The sequence below is a fragment of the Podarcis cretensis genome (genome assembly GCF_951804945.1).
Source record: "Podarcis cretensis genome assembly, chromosome: 2".
Lineage (NCBI taxonomy): Eukaryota > Metazoa > Chordata > Lepidosauria > Squamata > Lacertidae > Podarcis > Podarcis cretensis.
The window spans coordinates 39181538-39199878 of NC_137171.1; the positions used below are offsets into that span (position 1 = coordinate 39181538).

An 18341-nucleotide genomic window follows, 5' to 3' on the forward strand; every position below is an offset into this window, starting at 1 on the left:
TTTCTCTGGAATATGTCGTTCCAAATGAATGAATGTTCTGTGTACTAAACTTTAGCTCCAAGCGGATCATGTGCTGTGTGGCTCAGCAATCAGCTGAAAAAATCGACCGATTTCGAGCCCATGCAGGATCTGTATTCCTCACACTTCTGTACTTTGACGACCCTCCAATTCCACACATACCCCACCGGGAGGATTTAGAGAAAATATTTCCAAGGTAACTAGTATCTCATTGGTTTATCATAGAATTGCACAATAAACATTTGCCTATAAACATGAAAGAACTCTTTATTTAGAAATACGTTTAAAGAGAATATTTCATTCTGTCTTGTTGAGGAGTAGACTTTGGAGATTCAGAGTGGCTATTTATTAGAGAAGGAAAGGGAAAGGCAACCTAAGTTTTGTTCTGGCCGGATCCATAAATGGGGCTTGGGGAACTTCCCACTGTTGTTGGACTCTCACTCCCATCCTACCTGGCCATTAACCATGTTGGTTAGAACTGAAGCAAGTTGGGGTTCAACAACTCATGGAGGGCCACAGGTTCCCCATCCCTGCCGTAAGTTATCAAGTGTGCGGGATTTTCCACCTTTGGTCATTTCGTCAATCCAGTAACTAGTCTTCACACAGGGTGCGAGTTATCAGCAGTTCCAAAAGTAAGTAAAATGTAGTGATTTGTTAAAAATAATGCTTCAGAAGCTGATGTAAGCAAATTATACTTTGTGCATACAATTTAACTTGGCATCTCAAGCATTCCTGCATTTTGCAGAGTGATCCTATGGTGCTGATGCAGAAATTCCATGGTAGAGCTACTACTTGCTGGCTTCCTGCCTTATAGCTCCCTTGTGGTCGGCAGGAAAGAATTACTTATAGGAGCTTCAGGACTGGGGTAGTTGGAGGTTTCTTTTGGGTGTCTGTATGCAGAAAGAATGAGGGGACCAGGATATTCTGGATCCTTGCGCCATTCCTGCTATTCACCCAAAATGTTTCACTGCTCTACCCCCACCCCAGCAGGACATCTGCACCTGCCAACCTTTCCCTGGGTGTACCTGTGGCACTATAAGTGCCATCCCACTGGCTGTGATCTCTCTCTACCAACAGAATGGGGCATAGCTGCATCTTGTGGCCCCCCTACATGTCTTTGACTGAATTTTGGATTGCACTTTCAATTGAATTTTAAAATGCATTAATGTGTAATACAGTTAATGGTAATAGCACATTATGAAAGCCCCATTTAAAATACGGTTATACTGCTGCATTGGCAAAGAGCCTTTCTGAGTCTTACTGTCAAAGGATGCCAGCTTTGATTTCTGTGGATAATTTTTCTACTTTAAAAATGGAGATTTCAGAGTTTAGCAGCAGTTTTGGTGAAACAAACCATTGCTCAGGAGGACATAAGGCTTATGTTACCTGCTTTCTATTGCCCTTGCTTCAAAAGGGACCATCTTTTCTGTTGTTGACAGGTCAGAGGCAGTAACCTTAAACTGGAATGCTCCATCACAAGCCTTTCCCAGAATCACACAGCTTCTGAGTTTGCCATCTTATCAATACCATGTTCTGACAGGACTGACTGTGTCCGTTGGTGGATTGACCGAATCAACAGTAAGTGAATTTTAAGAAAATGTTTGATCGGTAGGCGGTGTCTAAGAATGACTATGTTAAGAGCCATGTATCAATTCAGGTAGTAGTTCATTTCTGGAAGCAAGTTGCTGATATTTGTACTGCTAAAGTCTTTTATTGGGGTATGAAAGTGTGGGAGGCACCCAGCCTATTGCTGTTTAGCGTGGCTGAAGCCTGGTTCAGCTCATCCCTGTTTGTTTCCATATAGCAGTTTTCATCACTTCACTACATACCTCTTTTCCTTTATTCTAAGGTGCCGCAGCACAGCTCTGGTAATCTGAGAAACCCAAGGCCAAATGAGAGAAGTCCACCCTGCAGTTCCTCCCCACACCAACATCTCCTTTCTTGAAAACTGAGGTCATGCTGGCATGGAGAGGACTGCCAAAGAAACATCACAAACATGACCTTTCACTCCCCCACTTTCCAAATTTTCTATCTAAATTACAATTAGCACCTTGTTCTTGGGCAGGCTTCCGAAATCCAGAAAAGCACAGTTTGAGCACAACTTGACGATCTTGCCAGTCTCTCTGGATAATGTCAGACGCCATACAGCCTTAGAAACCTATTAGTATTCTAACTTTATTTGACTTGCAAATTACTTCAACTGCATTTTGCTTTTAACAAGCATTTCTACTTGTCACTGTGTTCCTTGTAGTTTCCTGCCTCCAGTTGCCTCTGAAAATGAAACTGACTTGGAGGATTTTTATTATCACTACTGGCAGTCACAAGTAAATTAAGAATGTGGGGCAGCTTACAGCTCAGACCTATAGGTTCCTATAGAGGGCTGTGACACCGTTGCCACCTAATCAGCATCAGGTAGTGACTGACAGCTTAGTGTTTGCTCTATCCTACTTGCTGTCCTTTCTCTGTACTCCATTTACAAATGGGTGTTGGTGATACTGAAATTCAGCTTAGTCACATAGCTTTGTTTGGCCAGTGAGAACACGATCCCACCTGCCCATCAACGTCCTTGCAGGCTGTTGCAGTAATGTGCTTTGGTTCTGCAAGTCTCCCCACCCAGTACTTACTGTATAGCAGCTTACCAATGAGGCTGAGCTACTAGTGTCTGGGAAGCCTTGTTCTTATTAGCACAGGATTCATTAAATCATTGCACCTTTCTGATCCTGCCCCTGCAACACTATGTCCTTGTCCACATTCATTTCATGCACAGTTGCACTGCCTTGACTTATTGCAGTGGTGTAATACCACTACTCAGAATCATGTGAGTGCAAGAGTCCTTGAACCTGATTCTGGTCCTTTTCTTTCTACAACAGACCATCAGGCTTCCAGCACTGTTAAGTGTGCTGAGCCTTCACATTTGTAGAATGCTTGAATGTTCAGTTCATGATGTCAAACTCTTGCGGGTTTTCATAATGAGGTGGAGATTAAATTTAATTTTGCTTTAAATATGAGGTTTTTCCTACCCAAGTTTCACAGACAGAGAAATAGCCTTGAGTTACTTCAAGAGGTCACAGAGAGGTTCTTGCCCCCAATATTTTCATGTTGGGTTTTTAGAATTTGTTACACTTAAGTTTTGAAACGTGTAAACAGTTTGATTGCTTCCAGCTCTTTTGATTATTGTTGGCTCTGCCTGCTTGTTTAAGAGAACAACCTTCTGTTCCACTTCAAAAACACTGTTGAATCATTAGCTCTTTGTAGACCTCCCTAGAATATATCTCAGTTTACTTGGGTTGTAGTCCAGTAATTTCCAGACATGAAAGAAGGGCTAGCGTGCCTCTGAAAATGCATTCATTAAATAATTAAAATGCTCCTGTGAGCCCCAAATACCACCTACAAATTGGACTGCTCGCTGAATGTTTGAAATATTTCCATTAGTCTCCTTTGGAGCCAGGTAATTCTACCCTATCTTTGCATCAGTTTGGTCAGTCAGTCCTTCCCAGTGCAGATTTATGAATTGCACATTTATGAATTTATGGAATTCTGTGCAACATGATTTGGTGACTGCCACTAGCTTAGATGGTTTTAAAAGGAGATTAGAGAAATTGAGAATAGGTGTATCCATTGCTTTTAGCTATAAAAAGCTATTTTAAACCTCTGTGTTCAGAGGCAATATGTGTTCAGAGGCAATTAGTGATCAAACCAAAGGTGAAAGCTGTAGGAAACTATGTAGCACAAGAGGCATTCGTCTAGAAAAACAGCACAAAGTGTTTTCACATAGGATACAAAAGTGGGCTCATAGGTTGTATCTGGTATATGTGACAGCATAATCAAGTGGCTGATAAAAGTAGGAGAGCGGGGAAATACCATGAGTTCTTGTGGGTCAACGTACTATTTTCCCAATCGTGAAATTGATGAGATGGCAACTTCCGCCTGGTAACATACAGTTCAGTATGTGAATACAATTCAGAGCTCTAGTATTGTTAGAAAAGTGCCTCTGCATCCAAGTTGTCCCATGGCTTGCTTGTCAAGTTTGCAAATGGATATTAAAATCACTTGAAAGGGAAAGGAAGTGACAGCACTAAGGGGACTGGAAGGCAAAAGAGTAAAGAGGCAGAGGCTCAGTATAATCCTTTCAGTGGAGAAAAAGATCCACTGGGTTGGAGCCTAAGTCACACTTAACTCCCATTGATTTTAATGTGTTCTAAGTTAGTGATGTATGAATTTCCATGTTGGTTTTAATGGGACTGAAGTAGGACTTAACTTGCTCTGGATCCAGTCCAGCATGACCAAATGCTAATGACAGGATTCTATATTTTTGCCACTTCAGGGTAGTCAATATGTCAACATCTGAAATAATCCAGAAATGATGCTCTCTTTTATTGGCCCTAATGGGCTGTAATGCACTATTCACTGGTCCCCTGCACTGGAAAAGAAATACGACTCGCTGAGTAGGCCTTTATCTTACTGTTTGGAAAATCACTGGTGGTGAGGCATTGTTCTCTTGTGCCTTTATACCATATTAAAAGAACTTTAAGGACTTGCAAAACGTGCTGAATTTATTAGAAGTGCAGTAGTTCCTGTGAATCTTACTGCAGTCTGGATCTTACGGTTTAGTCACAGAGGGTGGACGAAGGTAATGTCCTAAACATAGGCAGGATCCCCCAGTAGCCATAAAACGTAGCAGTCTGTGGAAAGAGGTCCTTGTTTTCTCCCTTCCATCCAAGTCTGTTTAGCAGTTATAAACACTGTGCACATGTAGAAGGGACTGTGTTAACAGTGCACATATTTCCTGGATAAAATGCAAAACTTGCCATGCCACTGGCTGCTTTACTTGCTTATTTAGCTGTACGTTTAAACATCCAATTACATTTCCTGTTTAACTGAAATGGCACAATGTTACCAGGTTGTTATGGGTCCTTGGTTATAAAGGATGCTGAAGTGTGTTTTTCCTATTGTTCATGTAGTGTCAAATTCCTATCGACTTCAAAACCTCAAAAATCAATTTTCTCTTCTCCCCTGCTCCCCACTCTGGAAAAAAAAGTCCCTCGGAGATATAGTGAAGGCTGAAGTTAATCTTTTCATGTTTGTTTATTGGAAGTGTTTTTCGCTTGCAGGTAAGGTGCTCATCACAGAGCCTGTTCAGCTATCTGAAGGGAATTCAGAGTAATATGGATGCAATGAACATCTTTTGTGACACACTGCTCAAGGTCTTTGAGGACAATCTGCTGAATGACAGGTAACCTGTATCTTTCTATAGGGGCTTGTTGGGCACATTCCTGAATGTATTCCTGTGTTTCCAGATAAATCGCTTAAAAACGTCACTATAGTTTTCCATCTACTCTTTTTGACTTGGAATCTATGGTTATGAAAAAGCCTAAAGCCAGAAGTGCAAGTCAGTGGGCCAAAATTTTTTTGCTAATTTGCCAGGCATAAGAGATAGGAAGGCACAATAACTCGGCTAGCCAAATTGCATTTGGGGGATATTTTCCTGAATGGAGCACAGGCTACATAACTAAACGGCAGGAATGGGGAACTGGATCTGGCCTGAGGATCCAGAACTGGCCCCCACCTCTGCCTCCCTGTCTTGTTACCTGACACAGGATATGATATCAGTTGATTCAGTGTTCAAGTCATGGAAGCAGTCATGAGCTAATCTTCAAATCTGGGACTGTATTCTCACAGCACTGAGAACAAAGCAAAGCCTCTGCTGCTGGCTGCCTCTTAATTATCAAGGAGCAAATGGAGGCTTATCTCTGAACTTGGCATTATGGTCCCACAAAGCACTCTAGAAGAGAAACGTGCACCTCACTATGTAACACACTCTCTCTCATGAACTATGAGTCCCAGAAGAACTTGTTTGTTCCTTCTGGCATTTATTTCCTGTGCACAGGCAAGAGGAGCTAGTGGAGTGGTAGCCAGTTAGCAACATGTTGGAGGAACAAACACTAGAGTTATCAGGAAACATGGGAGGCAGGCTCTAGAACATAGGTGAGGAAATGAATTGTAGGCCTCTGATCATCCAAGAATATAGGGCATGAGATCCCAAGGGCAGGGAGCAGTGTCACCATGCACAATTAATATGGATACAGTGGTACCTTGGTTTATGAACTTAATCCGTTCCGGAAGTCCGTTCTTAAACCAAAACGTTCTTAAACCAAGGCAGGCTTTCCAATAGCAGAGGTGGGGACGCTCCAGATGTTCATGAACTCCAATTCCCATCAGCATGACCAGTGATTAGGGGTGGTGGGAGTTATAGTCCAGCAACATCTGGAGGGGCCACATGCTCCCCACCTCTGCTCTAAATTTTTGAAACAGATGAGGGATAGGGTGTGTATGTTAATGCTTGAACACTGCCAGTAAAACTATATCCTCATCACATTCTGAAAAGGGTATGTAGGCCAACAGCCAGAAAATGACTGTGTGCAGGCACACGCCCCACTCCTTAATGGGAATATTCAGATGTGTGTCTCAATGTATAAATTACAGAAAGGAATCCAGGAGCCTTGCCAAACTCTTGCAGACTCTTATCTGACCATTCCCTGGAGCTAAAATGGTTGAAGTTTGAACTTCTGCACTTTGTTTTTCCCATTTCAAATTTTGTTTAGGAAACGAACTAAGTATTGTGTTAGGTTCTGGATACTGGAGAGCCATTGCGTCACAAGTTTACACACTCCTGCACTGTTTGTGTGCAGAACTGGACAGTATCCTTGCAAATGTGTGGTGCCCACACTAGCCAAGATAGCAGGAATGTGATGGTGAGGGCATTTGCAGGGAAGTTTTTGCAGGAGGGAAGGTGCACAGTCCTGTCTTCCCATCCCTTTCATTGCATGTTGATTCCTTGCAAATGATTCCTACCTTCTGGGCAGACCTGGTTTCAGATCCTGGCTTAGGGAGAAAAATAAAAAATCCGTCAGGTTGGTAAATAGGGAGAAAGCCCTCCTTTGATTCTCACCCCAACACAAAGAGCATCTAGTTTTGCCCTGTAAACACCACAGTGTGGAGTAAGAATGGTCATACGGGCACTGCAAATATGTGTGACTGTATTACCACCTGACTGCTTTATGATCTCACGAAGTGTGCAGTTAGCTCTCTGTCATTCTCTCAAACTAGTTTTGGCTATCTGAAAAGACAGAAGTGTATGAACTTTGGCAAAAGTTTCCCTTTTTAATCTGAACTGTGAAAGTCCCATTGCTAGTGGTGTCAAACATGTTGCTCTGTCTTCTGTGTGTTTTCCTCAATAGGGTATCTGTACCGTTGCTAAAGATGCTGGACCAGATATTGGCCAATGGCTGCTTTGATATTTTCCTAACAGAAGAGAAGTAAGTACTAATGAGCATAGTATAAAGCCTCTCTTTCCCTGCCTCTCCTCCAATTGCTGCTGTGCTGCAGGAAAACAAGCCATAGTATGGCTGGGTGTGTCATCTGAACCCAGGGTCATGATCAGAAGCCAAGGTTTTTTGCTTATTGTGTGTGGTTTGTTTCTTCCAACACAACAAGACAGACTATGGCATGTTCCCCTGCAACAAAGCTGGAATGGGGAGAACCAAAGGGCCTGCAGCTCATTCACACTGAACCAGTTTGTTTTAAATGTGGTTTAATGTGATGTGCAAACCAGGTCATAAGCAGTACTAAGAGTTGAGTTATAAATCCTGTTTACAAATTAAACAAAACTAATGATGATCACCTGCGATGTCAGTCTCTTTGTAGAAATAATCCCAATGAACCACTGAACAGTATCTTAGTAAAACTACCTCAAGTGCGTGCGTGCACACACATGCACACTTGATCGTAACAAAATCTCAAAGTAGATACTTGAGTCATGTTGTTCTCTTGTCCTATGAGATACCAAATGAAAGGGCAGGAGAAACTATTCTTTCCAGTTTTAGTAGCATATCCAGTATTTATACCTGAGTGTCAGTTGCAGTTTTCTGTGTTTACTTGCATGTCCATTTGCCGAAGGTGCAGTAATGTGCCATCCAATGGAGTGTATTGCTACAGGTTTTAAGCAACAAGTCAGTGACGCTTTGACTTCGTCCACAGATGGGTGCTTTCCTTAACAACAGTAATTTCATACCTGTGCAGGGTCTCATCTGGGGGGCACTCTGTGCTCTTGATTTAGGGACCACCTGAGTGATGTCGTGATTGATCTGGTAAAAATGCTGCTCACCTTTTTTAAAAAAGCTCCATTTTCAGGAACACGTGTGCCCAATTTGCATAACACAGAACCTTTTAGACAGATCCCTTTTCCCTATTCACTGATCCTGTTTCTGCTGGAGTGCTGCCCATACAGGAGAAGGAATTTTCTCAATTTCCTTTGGAGAGGCTGTGCTATTTGAGATCACCCATAGGTTAGAGTTAGTTATTACAAATGTGGAATTGGCAGATGACAGAAAGCAAAGCAGGTCTATTTCAGATGCAGTATCCTACACATTAGACTACACGCACTAAATTTTTTCCAGATGCTCAGCTGTAATTGGCCTCTTTGCTGAATGCCTGTATTGTCATTTCCTTTGGAAATCACACCTCATTCCCTATATTGCCATTGTCCTGTGCTGAAAAGCAGCAAGCACTCCTGTTAACTGAATTAATCTCCAATAAATTCCATCCTGTCTATGCACAGCCTTGCATAATTGCTAACAAAGTTAACCTGGCTTGAAACAAAGAATGCAGAATCCATTCTGCACTCTACCTTGCAGCAATATTATAGAGATAGAATGTGTTTCCCTAGGGGTAATTTACACATGTGCAACTTTGTGCAGCCTTGCTTACAAATGGAGATTCTGGATAAGATTTCACTAAATATGCACACTAAGAAACACTTAATCTTATTGAACCAGCTTTATTTTCGGGGGTGTATGTGCATCTAAACTAGTTTAAGAGCTACATGAAATCTTTTCCCATTCAGACTTAAAAAATAACATTAAAAAATATATATTCAAAGCTTTAGGCATAGAAAGTAGTGGTTTATATCATACTAACCAGCATGTGGAGGGACCAGGTGGCGCTGTGGTCTAAAACACTGAGCCTTGGGCTTGCTGATCGGAAGGTTGGCGGTTCGAATACCCCGCGACGGGGTGAGCTCCCGTTGCTCGGCCCCTGCTCCTGCCAACCTAGCAGTTCGAAAGCACATCAAAGTGCAAGTATATAAATAGGTACCGCTCTGGTGGGAAGGTAAACGGTGTTTCCATGCGCTGCTCTGGTTTGCCAGAAGCAGCTTAGTCATGCTGGCCACATGACCCGGAAGCTGTATGCCGGCTCCCTCGGCCAATAAAGCAAGATGAGTGCCACAACCCCAGAGTCGTCCACAACTGGACCTAACGGTCAGGGATCCCTTTACTTTTTTAACCAGCATGTGATTACTAGGCCAAGATATTAGCACCCCAAACTGAAGTCCACTGTGCCAGCTTAGTGGTTAGTGATTGCTTATGTAATGTCCAACACAGTTTGCAACACTCAGGAGAACTGGTCACCTCTGAAATAATGTTTACTTAAAATTTTCAGCCACCCATTTCCTATGAAGTTACTCACACTCTGTAAAGAAGAGAGCAGAAGATCTAAAGATATCCAGAAACTTCGCTCCAGCATTGCAGTGTAAGTTGGGAAAAAAATTGTAACAAAGCAGAGGGATAACTAGGGAACTATTAAAATAACCTAGTGCATTGAGGAAAGAATTGTCATTGCATTTGTGTAGTGGCTTTGGGGCGGGGGGCACATGAAAATGTAACAAAAAGCTCACCTCCCATTGTAAAGCAATCTTGTGATTTCACTCTGTTGTTTTTTTTAAAAAAGTGCCAATGCATTGTTGTCATACTGAATTTAGAAGCACCTTGTATGAGTACTGATTCTAAAGCAAATACTGCTAACTAAAACATCCCTAGTCTGTTGATGTATGGCCTTAACCATAGGGCAGTTTGGATTGTGATACTCTACAGCAGTGGTTTTCAACCAGTGTGCTGTAGCACCCTGAGGTGCCTTGAATGATAGTCGGGGTGCCGCAGGCAATGCTGGCCTCTGTCCCTCTTTCCTCCCCTCCATCCTCTGATGCCCTCTTATGTCTTTGCCTCCCAAAGGCTTGCACAGCTGTTTATTGCAGCAGCCCTGGCTCTAAGCTCCCCAGGCAAATGGTGCCTCTGGGGCTGGTCAGGGGGTGCTTCCCAGGCCCCTGTGGGGCAGTGTGAGGAGGCCTCTCTCTTTGGGGCAGGGGAGAGACCAGGGTTGGCAGCTGTGGCTGCCCAGAGGACTCCCGAGGAGAGGGGAGATAAGAGAGGAGAAGAGGCTGAGGGAACACTCCACAAGGGGGAGGGTGTTTGAAAAAGGGCGAGTGGCTGTCAGCTCTGCAGGCAAAGGGGTGACATAACTGGGCTGCTGAGCCCCACAGGGGTGCTGCAGAAAGAAGGCAGTTGGTCAAACAAGCCATGTACTCAAAAAGGGTGAAAACCTCTGCTCTACAGATACTCCCCACCAGCTAAATAGGCTAGCTGCTGAAATAATCAGCATTCTGAGGTCTTTGTAGGACTTGATGGGGATTTCTAGAACCTTGCTGCTAATGGTTCACTTGTTTTAGTAAGCTGCTTCTTTCAAGTTTGTTCACTTCTTTCATGTAGCCGATCTGCTGCCATTGTAGTTGATTGATTGATTCAACTGAAGAACTAGACAACACTTGCTCTGTTTGTTTGTTTTTTTAAAAAAACACATAAAATTAATCTTTCTAAGTGTGTGTTATGGAAACTTTTAAAGTTTCTTTTTTAAAAATATAAGACTTACTGTTTTTGCAGTTCTAATAATCAGTTCTAAATCCACCCCCAGCCCAATACCAGCTTTCAGGTGCATGATGAGAGACAGACATGGCAGACAGATTTGTTAAGCTTTGTTTGATACATTCTCTGGGTTCAGTGTCTGTCCATTCACCTGTTCTTTGTTAAGGATATATAGGCTGAAAATCAGCAGTACTTCTCTTGTGAAACTTCACAGTTTAGAAAATGCTTATCTATTGTTTTATGCAAGAGAACTTCTTTTTGTAGTGTCAGGTGAGTGTATATAATACCGGCACCTTTTAGTTTTTAAAACCTCATATCTGGCACATCTTGCTCCAAGAATGGTTTCTAAATTCAATTTCCCCCCATGCATATATTTCTGCAGAGTTGGTTGTGACACTGATAGAGTGCAGCAGAGGGCTTCTCTACAATGCACATCCTTTCTGGACTCAATAATACAATTTCTCCTCTGTGGTAATATGAAAAAAAGCCACTGATGAAATAAGATGAAATAACATTACTTATTTTTTTATAAAGGTTTTGTGGTCTGATCCAGTTTCCAGGCAGCATGAGAGAGAAAGTTCTGTTTCAGCTCCTCCTCCTCCTTTGTCATCCGTTTCCTGTTGTAAGTATTGGAGATGTTGGTTAGGAACTTGGAGGTGTTGATCTTTTATTGCTTGTGTGGTTCTCACTAAATGTAATAGTTGGACCAACTTCATGACTATTTGCATTTCTTCTTCCATAATGTATTTGTAAATCACTACCATCTTCCTTGAAGAGTGCTCTCAGTTTAGCAGTTGGGCTCACCTCAGTCCTATTATTTAATGCACAGCAAACAACCCAGCTTTAAAGTCCACTCTTAGACATATCTGGCTATTGAACCAGTATCCTGTTTTCTGGACCTACATAGCTGAAAGGTAGAGTGACTGTGTATATTCTGATTTACTATGCTGGTTGACTCCGGAGTGCATGAGTATAGAGCAAGCAGTACATACAGATATGAGTGTTAATGGTACCCTAGTGCTTTAGAAGCTGTGATTTTCTGGACATGATACAAGGGTGTTCTTATCCAAACATTTAATCTCTTTAGAGTAATTGAAAGCTATTCCTTTTTCTACCTCCAGATAAGAAAGGCAACAGCCAGTAATGTCTATGAAATGCTCATAACGTACAGTGATATTGCTGAACCGGATATTATAGAGGAGGTCATGACAGTTCTAAGTGACACTGACTGGTGAGTTAATGCAACTACACCTACAACCTTATGCTGACTCCCAACCCTTGAGGTTTAACCCTCCGTGTTGGAGTTGCAGATACAACCAGACAATGTGTGTTACAATGATGACCGGGAAGGTTTGATGCCAGTTTCGATTCACATGAATCTGGAATACAAACTTCATTTGATGCAAGGAGTGATCTTGAACTGCATTTGCTTATGTTGTAGATTTATACACCACCTTTTGAGCTAACTGACTACCAAGGTAGCTTATACAATTATACAATACAAAAACTATTAACTCCTCTCCTTCGGTGGCTGGCTGCTAAGAGAAACACTCAAGGGTGGGTGATGTTACTGTTGAAGCCTCTTCCTTTTTTTTCTGAAGCGGGGCTGTCACTCATGAGTGGGGCTTTTCCATAGCTCCTGGCTTTGTGTGTTTGTGTGTGGTGCACAGTAGTGAAGAGATATACTTGGGGAATGTGGCATCAAAACCTCTCCCTACAGCTTATTAACTAGCGAATTTAAACTGCATTTATGTTTGCTTAGCTTGTGGACTACTTAATTCATCATAGGTTTACTTATCCCATCTTGGATGGGTTGGAGTAAAGTTTGCTAACTTAAGTATTTGTGATGCGATAGACTTTGAATCTGTCTGTATAACTTGATGCTATTTTCCCTCTCCAAACAGGGATGCAGAATTGTCATTTCTGAGGAAGAAGCGCAACTATCTCTGTGACTTAATGAAAGTGCCCAAGCCACAACTAGTAGCTAAGGTAAAGTTTTTAAAGGATCCATTTAACTGACTGTGAATATTTTTGGGGATTCTTCCAGGAAAGACTTGTGACCTGCACATTTAGCAAAGCCCACAATTTCAGGGCAGGATATTCAGTTTTGCTTCAAGCCTAGCCCTCTTTAATGCATGTGTGGAACTGCCAAAAAGCAAGTGCTTTATAGCTCCCTTCTATTCTCTTGAAAGCATTCCAGACTTCTGGTGCTTAGCTACTTGAGCATGAATTAATACAGTGCAGCTGGCTCCAAAAGCGGGCTTAAATTCCACTCTGAATTTTACAAGAAAATATGATCATAGCATCTGTCTCTTAGATCCCAACTTTAGTTCAAAGAGAGGAGGCTAGGTGATTATTTGTTCCAAAATAATTGCAGAAACACCAGTGAGAGTTTAATAAGTCAAAACATGGATATGTGCAACCCAGGTACTTGTATCACAACTCATGGTTCCTTCATGCCCACCCCTCGTCCTGCTGGGCTACGCAAAACTAAGCCATGTGAGCTTGGCTTAATGTTATTGTATGACCTGAGCAATTAAAAAAAATATTTTATTTAAATTTTCCATGAACAAGTGTATATATATATACATATTTGCAGCCAAAAGAAAACAGCAGAAAATGAACAATCAATGACCAACATTCATTTGACAACCATTCATATATTTGAGTTGTTTGACAGCAGTGGTGGACTTTCCTTCCCTGGTTGGATAGCTATCTGTCAGTGATTCCTGCTCTGCAGGGTGGCCCTTGGGGTCCCTTCCAACTCTACAATTTTATGATAACCGTGACAGAGAAAACAATACGCTGTTGCCATATTCTCTGTTGTGTCTTTTAGTACCAAATCTCAGCGATGCTAATTTGAGGTTTTAAACTAAAATAGGAAAATACTGACATTCCATAAAGTGGTATCCCGTTCAGAGTTGCTTCTCAACACTTGAAATTTGAAAAGTGCGACCTGTGTGTGTGCCCATCTGCTCTTTGCAAAGTAGTTTTGAGTACTGGTTGAATATAGCTGTATCCAACCTGCAGTGCTTGCTGCAGTTGTTTACATTAATGTAAGGTATGTAACCTGTCCCCAATATGCACTTAATTCCAGGTTTCTTTGCGCTGAGGTTTATACTGCTTTCAGGAAGAAGTAATGTCCAGGCAGTTAGTGACACCTGTTAAATGACAAATGGGACAGAAATATCCTACAATATGCAATAGGAATACAACAATACATTAGTGTTCCTGGTTTGGTGGAGGGCAAAGTGGTTGTGCAGCAGCAGCAGCATCAATGGAGGCATGCAGTGACGAGTTGTTGCTCTAAGCCAGAGCTGGGCTTTGTTCTCTGAGGAATGATTGGTGGTGATAGTTTAAGTATGATTCTATTTGCTGGTTGTGTGTGCTTGTGTTTGCCTCCCAAGTGACGATGGAATAGCAATTACAAAGAAATATTCAAGTTAAGATTTAACTAGGACAAAAAAATGCTGAGTCTTGAAAGCTGTTTTGCATTTCCTCGGTATCAAAAGATTTGAAAATGGTCCCATGGCTCTCTGATCTAAGACTGACAGCCACATCTGCATCTCTTTGTGCTGTAGCTGAAGGCTTCTCTCTCCACAAGCTGGAGGAATTTTCACACAAGGTTGATTCCCTACTACCCTGTTTTTCAGAGGGAGTGTATGAAAAATATGCAAGTGCTGTCCAGCTTTCAGAGCTCACATTTCACAAAGAGAACCACAGAATGCCTTATAAAATAAAGAAAGAACATTTCATGTGTGTATCTTTTACCAACTCTCTTGACCTCGATTCACCTTTTTTAGCAGGGTGGGAGGCAAGCTTACAGTTGAATTCATTAAATAAACTTGTAGCCATGAAATACCCCCCTCTTTAATATAAAGAGAAGTGTTCAGAATGAGTATTTTAAATACCTAGTAGTTTAATAAAATGGCATATCTTGGATACAAAAGTTGCTACATGTGCAACTTACGTAGTGCTCCAGCTGCACTCCACAATGTATTGGATATAAGCAACTGGAGCTTACATGTGTTGCTCTGAACAGGGGTAATAGATAATTTGTAATAAATCAAGGAATCGTCGATACCGGCTTCACGCTTTTTGAGCTGCCAATACATCATGGCTCTACATACAGCACACATCACTCCCGTCTCCCTGCATGCACTGTGCTGGCAGTGGCTGGGGAGCCACAACGTACCTGCAGCTCAGAAAGTCCAACCATGGGTAGGCTGTGTGCCTGCCGCCACCTCAGGTGAGCTGGAAGCAGGCTTCCTTAAACTACTCCACCGAGGGGTGGCTGGGAGGCTGCCACCAATGGAACAGTTTAAGGAAGCCCCCCACCTCTGCCTCATGTGAGCTGGAGTGGGGGGGGGGGTTGATCAACTGAGGGGTATGGGAAGATGCTCACTTACCGTATTTTTCGCTTTATAGGACGCACTGGACCATAGGACGCACCTTGTTTTAGAGGGGGAGAAAAGGGGAAAAAAAACTTCCCCTCTCTGCTCAGCGCTCCTTCAGCGAAGTGGCAGCAGAAACTGAGCCCCTTCCATTTCTCCTCCTGCTTCGCTGAAGGGGCGCTGCGCAGCTCTTCCTCTCTGCTGAAGCCAGGAGAGTCTTGCTCTCCTGGCTTCAGCAAAAGGAACCCAAAGCCAAAGTCATTCTGTGCTCCAAAGGCTTCATGCGGGCTATCCCTGAAGCCTGGGGAGCGACAGGGGTTGGTGTGCAACGACCCCTCTCCCTCTCCAGGCTTCAGCAAAAGCAACGCGAAGCCTCCAGAGTATGGAGGGAGCGCTCCCTCTGCGCTTTGGAGGCTTCGCATTGCTATTGCTGAAGCCAAGGAGTCTGCATTCGTTCCATAGGATGCACACACATTTCCCCTTAATTTTTGGAGGGGAAAAAGTGTGTCCTACAGAGCGAAAAATAAGGTACCTTATCAAGGCCATCCCCAATGTTCTTGCTCACACAAGCCAGAGGAGTGTGGCACTGGGTGATGTATCTCTCTGCTCCTTCTTCCTCCCCTAAGGTGGGAAGGAAGAAGCAGCCAAGATACATTTCAGACATCGTAATATATCAGTAAATTGTGGTATTTAGCTGCTGATATCATGATGTTAAAAACCAGGTATCACCCAGCCTTAATCAGTACTGATGTATATACACAGTACAGTAGCATCAGCCCCTTCCATAAGGAAACTTAATTTGTTATGCATAGATTTAAGATGCCTAAGCTAACTGTTTGACACCACATCTGTGGAACTGAATAATCTATTTTGTTTCAAAATAAGCTCTTAACTCGTGGCCCTTCCTTCTTTTCTGTAGAGCACATAATTGAAAACAGTCCTTCAGAGCAGTAGATACAACGGCGGAAGGAGCTACTGTCACAGCAACTTGAAAAGTCAGGATTGTGGAAGCGTCTTTTCAGAATCTGTGTGCAGAAGGGGTTTTAAACTCAAATGTATGTTAACAAAACAAAAGTCGGTATTTCTAGTCACTCCTTAATCTCTAACCACAAGATGGCAGTTTGGCCACATGATATTCTCTTGTCTTTCATGTTCAGTATGTATGCTGATGTTTTGTGTTTCTTTCCCTGAACTGGATTAAACATCTATTGGAAAGATCATCCTACCAGCATTTCCTGTATAGTCCATCTTCTTCAGCTGTTAGCTTGATTTACAGTGAATATTTAATGCACTAGTAAAGGCAATTTGTATGCACTAAGGGACTTTATCCTGTCAAATGAAATTATGTACCACTGTTTTGTAAGAAGAACCAATGCATAACTCCAGTTGCTGTGCACAGAAGGGCAGCTAGCAGCTTTGCTGTAAGGGAAAGAGGAGAAACACACACACCAAGCAAAAAGGTTTGTTTGTACACTTGGTATGTTAGCAGAGCAATGTGGCACAATGATGTTCAGGAAAGGGACTATTGATGTTCTTGGCATGTGTGAAGGGCACCAAAACAATGGGATCATAACCTAAATTCATTGTGTGATTTCAACTGGAAAAATGTTACCTCTATAAACAGGAAGTACAGCTGACTCTCCTGTCCCACCACCAATTTGATATGAAAACTCTCAGCCTGCCATACAATAACATTATCTGGCAGTGCTCAGATACTGACTCTTTTAAATTAGTTTATTATATATTACAAATAATAATATAGCACCTTTCAGTTCTATTCCTAGGGCACTTTACAAAAAACCAAAGCTAAATACCAGAAAAGCAGCCGAGAAACAGTCTGCAGGTTTAAAACTGTGTCTGAAAAGCCTGGGGATGTTTTTAAAATATCCTACCTGGAGCTACCAGGGCAATAAGCTGCTGTGAGCAGCATCCAAAGAATGTTTTTGAAAATGTTATTTCCCCCCACCCCACCCCCATTTTTGGCTATGCAAAAATGGTGCGAAATAAATTTGTCTAGACTGGAGAACCAATGTGAGCGCCTCCCTCTGATACAGAGGAAGAACCAGCAAGGTTATGTAGAAGTAGTTCTTGTTATCACAATGGACTTCACTACTATGGAACAGGAGTGCCCTAAATGACTAGTTAATCTCACAATAGGGGAAAAAATATAATGGAGACTATTTCCAAGCACATTTATGTAAATTATATTCTAATTCTCATGTTCGACTTTTACCTAGCCTGAGGATAACGTGTAGCCTCTTTAAGCCTGCATATAAACCACATGCATCACACAGCATAGCAGGACTTTACCTTAGAGGAGCCTCCAGCTCTCCCTGCCCATGCTGGAATTACACAGGCCCTCACCACTTCTTGATACAAGGGCCGACTGTAAATGCACCCTTCTAAAAAACAATGCAAGAACAATTGGGTGTGTGTCCCCTACAATGTTAGACATTTCAGCGTGTTAGCTGGGGTAGGGTGGGGAATCATCAAAGTTGTGACTTGTCTCATTTCCCCCAATGTGCAGGTTGTAATGGATCAGCAGGATCTCATCCTGCTATTCCTTTACAATGTGTTAATAGTGCAAAGGAGTGACATCCTTGAAACACTAGCAATTCTGAGGGAAACTCCTTCTGTACACCTTCAGATCGAGAGCAGCATTCACAGAACAGAGTTTAGATTGTATACTAAGCTTTGCTGTCATTCCACCATCATCTGTCCCCCTCCTTTTTTTAAGGGAATACAAGTATTTCACCTTTTAATTTACTAATACCTGTTTTGAGGAATTCCTTTGGAGGTGGGGGCATAAACAGTCTAGCGTCTCCTCTGGTTTGTCTAGCAACATAAAGCCTTCCAGTGCGCCACATTCTTCAGTTAAAATGATAATAATCCACAGCTTCCTTCAGATTCAACACCTTCAAGTTTTCCTCAAACTGTCCACCTGTCAAATCCTGTCAAAACAAAAGATCAATTAGTTGAATCTGTCTGACATACTTAGATTCCAAAGATCCTTCTTTACAGGAGTGTATATGGTTGGTTTTCTTTTTGTCTGGTTGGTTGGTTGTAAGTCACTCTGGGTTGATGTGGGCAAGTTAAAGGCTGTACTAAGAGATACCGATAATAGTTTGCTCTCTCTTCCTTCTCAACCCTCGCTTCTTTTCCTGCCCCGAAACTA

The 18341-nt window shown here is 42.3% G+C and overlaps 2 protein-coding genes across 9 annotated transcripts in view; one reads left to right on the forward strand and one right to left on the reverse strand.

Moving 5' to 3' along the window:
* Window positions 1–16391, forward strand: part of TBCD (tubulin folding cofactor D) — a 124434-nt gene extending 108043 nt beyond the window's left edge. For all 4 annotated transcript variants that reach the window (XM_079965915.1, XM_079965918.1, XM_079965917.1 and 1 more), the window contains exons 32-40: window positions 56–214; window positions 1458–1596; window positions 5130–5251; window positions 7257–7334; window positions 9517–9606; window positions 11307–11394; window positions 11894–12003; window positions 12677–12761; window positions 16086–16391. In XM_079965915.1, the coding sequence (XP_079822041.1) occupies window positions 56–214; window positions 1458–1596; window positions 5130–5251; window positions 7257–7334; window positions 9517–9606; window positions 11307–11394; window positions 11894–12003; window positions 12677–12761; window positions 16086–16094 (880 nt within the window). In that variant the 3' untranslated portion in view covers window positions 16095–16391. The remainder of the gene's footprint in view (window positions 1–55; window positions 215–1457; window positions 1597–5129; window positions 5252–7256; window positions 7335–9516; window positions 9607–11306; window positions 11395–11893; window positions 12004–12676; window positions 12762–16085) is intronic.
* Window positions 16392–17127: 736 nt separating this feature from the next.
* B3GNTL1 (UDP-GlcNAc:betaGal beta-1,3-N-acetylglucosaminyltransferase like 1) overlaps window positions 17128–18341 on the reverse strand; it is a 173074-nt gene continuing 171860 nt past the window's right edge. For all 5 annotated transcript variants that reach the window (XM_079966144.1, XM_079966145.1, XM_079966147.1 and 2 more), the window contains one exon: window positions 17128–18117. In XM_079966144.1, the coding sequence (XP_079822270.1) occupies window positions 18037–18117 (81 nt within the window). In that variant the 3' untranslated portion in view covers window positions 17128–18036. The remainder of the gene's footprint in view (window positions 18118–18341) is intronic.